Source organism: Salvelinus fontinalis, chromosome 35 (genome assembly GCF_029448725.1).
Source record: "Salvelinus fontinalis isolate EN_2023a chromosome 35, ASM2944872v1, whole genome shotgun sequence".
Classification (NCBI taxonomy): Eukaryota; Metazoa; Chordata; class Actinopteri; order Salmoniformes; family Salmonidae; genus Salvelinus; species Salvelinus fontinalis.
This window is the reverse complement of record NC_074699.1, coordinates 38196984-38202983: the sequence shown is the minus strand read 5'-3', so window position 1 is coordinate 38202983 and position 6000 is coordinate 38196984. Positions and strand designations below refer to the sequence as shown.

The following is a 6000-nucleotide window of genomic DNA, read 5'->3' as shown; positions in this document are numbered from 1 at the left end:
AGAGAGAGAGAGAGGGGTTATACACCCTGACCCTACACTATCTCCCATAACACCACCCCAAAAGACCTGCAGAGAGAGAGAGAGGGGTTATACACCCTGACCCTACACTATCTCCCATAACACCACCCCAAAAGACCTGCAGAGAGAGAGAGAGGGGTTATACACCCTGACCCTACACTATCTCCCATAACACCACCCCAAAAGACCTGCAGAGAGAGAGAGAGGGGTTATACACCCTGACCCTACACTATCTCCCATAACACCACCCCAAAAGACCTGCAGAGAGAGAGAGAGGGGTTATACACCCTGACCCTACACTATCTCCCATAACACCACCCCAAAAACCCTGCAGAGAGAGAGAGAGGGGTTATACACCCTGACCCTACACTATCTCCCATAACACCACCCCAAAAGACCTGCAGAGAGAGAGAGAGGGGTTATACACCCTGACCCTATAGACCCTACTGACCCTACACACCCTGACCCTATACACCCTACTGACCTTATACACCCTACTGACCATATACACCCTACTGACCCTACACACCCTGACCCTATACACACTGACCCTACACACCATACTGACCCTATACACCCTGACCCTACAACCTACATACCCTGGCCCTACACACCATGACCCTATACACCATGACCCTATACACCCTACTGACCCTACACACCCTACTGACCCTACACACCCTACTGACCCTACACACCCTACTGACCCTACACACCCTGACCCTACACACCCTACTGACCCTACACACCCTACTGACCCTACACACCCTACTGACCCTATACACCCTACTGACCCTACACACCCTACTGACCCTACACACCCTACTGACCCTACACACCCTACTGACCCTACACACCCTACTGACCCTACACACCCTGACCCTACACACCCAACTGACCCTATACACCTTGACCCTATACACTCTACTGACCCTATACACCCTACTGACACTATACACCCTACACACCCTGACCCTATACACCTTGACCCTATACACCCTACTGACCCTATACACCCTACTGACCCTATACACCCTACTGACCCTATACACCCTACTGACCCTACACACCCTACTGACCCTACACACCCTACTGACCCTACACACCCTACTGACCCTACACACCCTACTGACCCTACAGACCCTACACACCCTACTGACCCTATACACCCTACTGACCCTACACACCCTACTGACCCTACACACCCTACTGACCCTACACACCCTACTGACCCTATACACCCTACTGACCCTATACACCCTACTGACCCTACACACCCTACTGACCCTATACACCTTGACCCTATACACCCTACTGACCCTATACACCCTACTGACCCTATACACCCTACACACCCTACACACTAGACACCCTGACCCTATACACCCTACTGACCCTACACACCATGACCCTATACACCCTACTGACCCTATACACCCTGACCCTACACACCCTACTGACCCTACACACCCTACTGACCCTACACACCCTGACCCTACACACCCTACTGACCCTATACACCCTACTGACCCTACACACCCTACTGACCCTACACACCCTGACCCTATACACCCTGACCCTATACACCCTGACCCTATACACCCTACTGACCCTATACACCCTACTGACCCTACACACCCTACTGACCCTACACACCCTACTGACCCTACACACCCTGGTCCTACACACCCTACTGACCCTACTGACCCTACTGACCCTATACGCCCTACTGACCCTATACGCCCTACTGACCCTACACGCCCTACTGACCCTACACGCCCTACGGACCCTACACGCCCTACGGACCCTACACACCATGACCCTACACACCCTACTGACCCTATACACCCTACTGACCCTATACACCATGACCCTATACACCCTGACCCTACACACCCTACTGACCCTACACACCCTACTGACCCTACACACCCTGACCCTACACACCATGACCCTATACACCATGACCCTACACACCCTACTGACCCTATACACCCTGACCCTATACACCCTGACCCTACACACCCTACTGACCCTATACACCATGACCCTATACACCCTGACCCTACACACCCTACTGACCCTACACACCCTACTGACCCTAGACACCCTGACCCTACACACCATGACCCTATACACCATGACCCTACACACCCTACTGACCCTATACACCCTGACCCTATACACCCTACTGACCCTACACACCCTACTGACCCTATACACCCTACTGACCCTATACACCATGACCCTATACACCCTGACCCTACACACCCTACTGACCCTACACACCATGACCCTATACACCCTGACCCTACACACCCTACTGACCCTAGACACCCTGACCCTACACACCATGACCCTATACACCATGACCCTACACACCCTACTGACCCTATACACCATGACCCTATACACCATGACCCTACACACCCTACTGACCCTACACACCCTACTGACCCTACACACCCTACTGACCCTACACACCCTACTGACCCTACACACCCTACTGACCCTATACACCCTGACCCTATACACTCTGACCCTACACACTCTGACCCTACACACCCTACTGACCCTAGACACCCTACTGACCCTAGACACCCTACTGACCCTAGACACCCTACTGACCCTACTGACCCTACTGACCCTAGACACCCTACTGACCCTACACACCCTAGACACCCTACTGACCCTACACACCCTACTGACCCTACACACCCTACTGACCCTACACACCCTACTGACCCTATACACCCTACTGACCCTACACACCCTACTGACCCTATACACCCTACTGACCCTACACACCCTACTGACCCTACACACCCTACTGACCCTAGACACCCTACTGACCCTAGACACCCTACTGACCCTAGACACCCTACTGACCCTACACACCCTACTGACCCTACACACCCTACTGACCCTAGACACCCTACTGACCCTAGACACCCTACTGACCCTAGACACCCTACTGACCCTAGACACCCTACTGACCCTAGACACCCTACTGACCCTAGACACCCTACTGACCCTAGACACCCTACTGACCCTAGACACCCTACTGACCCTAGACACCCTACTGACCCTAGACACCCTACTGACCCTAGACACCCTACTGACCCTACACACCCTACTGACCCTACACACCCTACTGACCCTACACACCCTACTGACCCTACACACCCTACTGACCCTACACACCCTACTGACCCTACACACCCTACTGACGCTAGACACCCTACTGACGCTAGACACCCTACTGACGCTAGACACCCTACTGACGCTAGACACCCTACTGACGCTAGACACCCTACTGACGCTAGACACCCTACTGACGCTAGACACCCTGACGCTAGACACCCTGACACTAGACACCCTGACACTAGACACCCTGACCCTAGACACCCTGACCCTAGACACCCTGACCCTAGACACCCTGACCCTAGACACCACAGGCTGGAGGACATGAAGAAGGAGTAATGTAGAGGAGTTACTGGAGGAGAGGAGTAATGTAGAGGAGTTACTGGAGGAGAGGAGTAATGTAGAGGAGTTACTGGAGGAGAGGAGTAATGTAGAGGAGTTACTGGAGGAGAGGAGTAATGTAGAGGAGTTACTGGAGGAGAGGAGTAATGTAGAGGAGTTACTGGAGGAGAGGAGTAATGTAGAGGAGTTACTGGAGGAGAGGAGTAATGTAGAGGAGTTACTGGAGGAGAGGGGTAATGTAGAGGGGTTACTGGAGGAGAGGAGTAATGTAGAGGGGTTACTGGAGGAGAGGAGTAATGTAGAGGAGTTACTGGAGGAGAGGAGTAATGTAGAGGAGTTACTGGGGGAGAGGAGTAATGTAGAGGAGTTACTGGAGGAGAGGAGTAATGTAGAGGAGTTACTGGAGGAGAGGAGTAATGTAGAGGAGTTACTGGAGGAGAGGAGTAATGTAGAGGAGTTACTGGAGGAGAGGAGTAATGTAGAGGAGTTACTGGAGGAGAGGAGTAATGTAGAGGAGTTACTGGAAGAGAGGAGTAATGTAGAGGAGTTACTGGAGGAGAGGAGTAATGTAGAGGAGTTACTGGAGGAGAGGGGTAATGTAGAGGAGTTACTGGAGGAGAGGAGTAATGTAGAGGAGTTACTGGAAGAGAGGAGTAATGTAGAGGAGTTACTGGAGGAGAGGAGTAATGTAGAGGAGTTACTGGAGGAGAGGAGTAATGTAGAGGAGTTATGACAGTAACATTTACTGTCATTTGGTTTAGTAGTGTACAATCGGTTCACTGTCATTTGGTTTAGTAGTGTACACTCGGTTTACTGTCATTTGGTTTAGTAGTGTACACTCGGTTCACTGTCATTTGGTTTAGTAGTGTACACTCGGTTCACTGCCATTTGGTTTAGTAGTGTACACTCGGTTCACTGTCATTTGGTTTAGTAGTGTACACTCGGTTCACTGCCATTTGGTTTAGTAGTGTACACTCGGTTCACTGCCATTTGGTTTAGTAGTGTACACTCGATTTACTGCCAGCCATTTGGTTTAGTAGTGTACACTCGATTTACTGCCAGCCATTTGGTTTAGTAGTGTACACTCGGTTTACTGTCATTTGGTTTAGTAGTGTACACTCGGTTCACAAATGGAGAGAGGGGTTAAGGCTTCCCAACGGGGGACAAACGGAGAGAGGGGTTAAGGCTCCCCAACGGGGGACAAACGGAGAGAGGGGTTAAGGCTCCCCAACGGGGGACAAACGGAGAGAGGGGTTAAGGCTCCCCAACGGGGGACAAACGGAGAGAGGGGTTAAGGCTCCCCAACGGGGGACAAACGGAGAGAGGGGTTAAGGCTTCCCAACGGGGGACAAACGGAGAGAGGGGTTAAGGCTTCCCAACGGGGGACAAACGGAGAGAGGGGTTAAGGCTCCCCAACGGGGGACAAACGGAGAGAGGGGTTAAGGCTTCCCAACGGGGGACAAACGGAGAGAGGGGTTAAGGCTTCCCAACGGGGGACAAACGGAGAGAGGGGTTAAGGCTCCCCAACGGGGGACAAACGGAGAGAGGGGTTAAGGCTTCCCAACGGGGGACAAACGGAGAGAGGGGTTAAGGCTTCCCAACGGGGGACAAACGGAGAGAGGGGTTAAGGCTCCCCAACGGGGGACAAACGGAGAGAGGGGTTAAGGCTTCCCAACGGGGGACAAACGGAGAGAGGGGTTAAGGCTCCCCAACGGGGGACAAACGGAGAGAGGGGTTAAGGCTTCCCAACGGGGGACAAACGGAGAGAGGGGTTAAGGCTCCCCAACGGGGGACAAACGGAGAGGGGTTAAGGCTTCCCAACGGGGGACAAACGGAGAGAGGGGTTAAGGCTTCCCAACGGGGGACAAACGGAGAGAGGGGTTAAGGCTTCCCAACGGGGGACAAACGGAGAGAGGGGTTAAGGCTCCCCAACGGGGGACAAACGGAGAGAGGGGTTAAGGCTCCCCAACGGGGGACAAACGGAGAGAGGGGTTAAGGCTTCCCAACGGGGGACAAACGGAGAGAGGGGTTAAGGCTCCCCAACGGGGGACAAACGGAGAGAGGGGTTAAGGCTTCCCAACGGGGGACAAACGGAGAGAGGGGTTAAGGCTCCCCAACGGGGGACAAACGGAGAGAGGGGTTAAGGCTCCCCAACGGGGGACAAACGGAGAGAGGGGTTAAGGCTCCCCAACGGGGGACAAACGGAGAGAGGGGTTAAGGCTCCCCAACGGGGGACAAACGGAGAGAGGGGTTAAGGCTTCCCAACGGGGGACAAACGGAGAGAGGGGTTAAGGCTCCCCAACGGGGGACAAACGGAGAGAGGGGTTAATGCTCTTCTACAAGGTTGGCTTCATTCATTTTAAATGTCGTCCCTCCTGGAAGTCAACATTCATTTTAAATGTCGTCCCTCCTGGAAGTCAACATTCATTTTAAATGTCGTCCCTCCTGGAAGTCAACATTCATTTTAAATGTCGTCCCTCCTGGAAGTCGACATTC

The 6000-nt window shown here is 53.1% G+C and overlaps 1 protein-coding gene across 1 annotated transcript in view; it reads right to left on the bottom strand.

Moving 5' to 3' along the window:
• Positions 1-388: 388 nt before the first annotated feature.
• LOC129834827 (insulin-like growth factor 1 receptor) overlaps positions 389-6000 on the bottom strand; it is a gene marked incomplete at its 3' end in the record, with an annotated part of 119229 nt that continues 113617 nt past the window's right edge. The window contains 1 exon segment of the mRNA XM_055900127.1: positions 389-416. Within this exon segment, the coding sequence (XP_055756102.1) occupies positions 389-416 (28 nt within the window).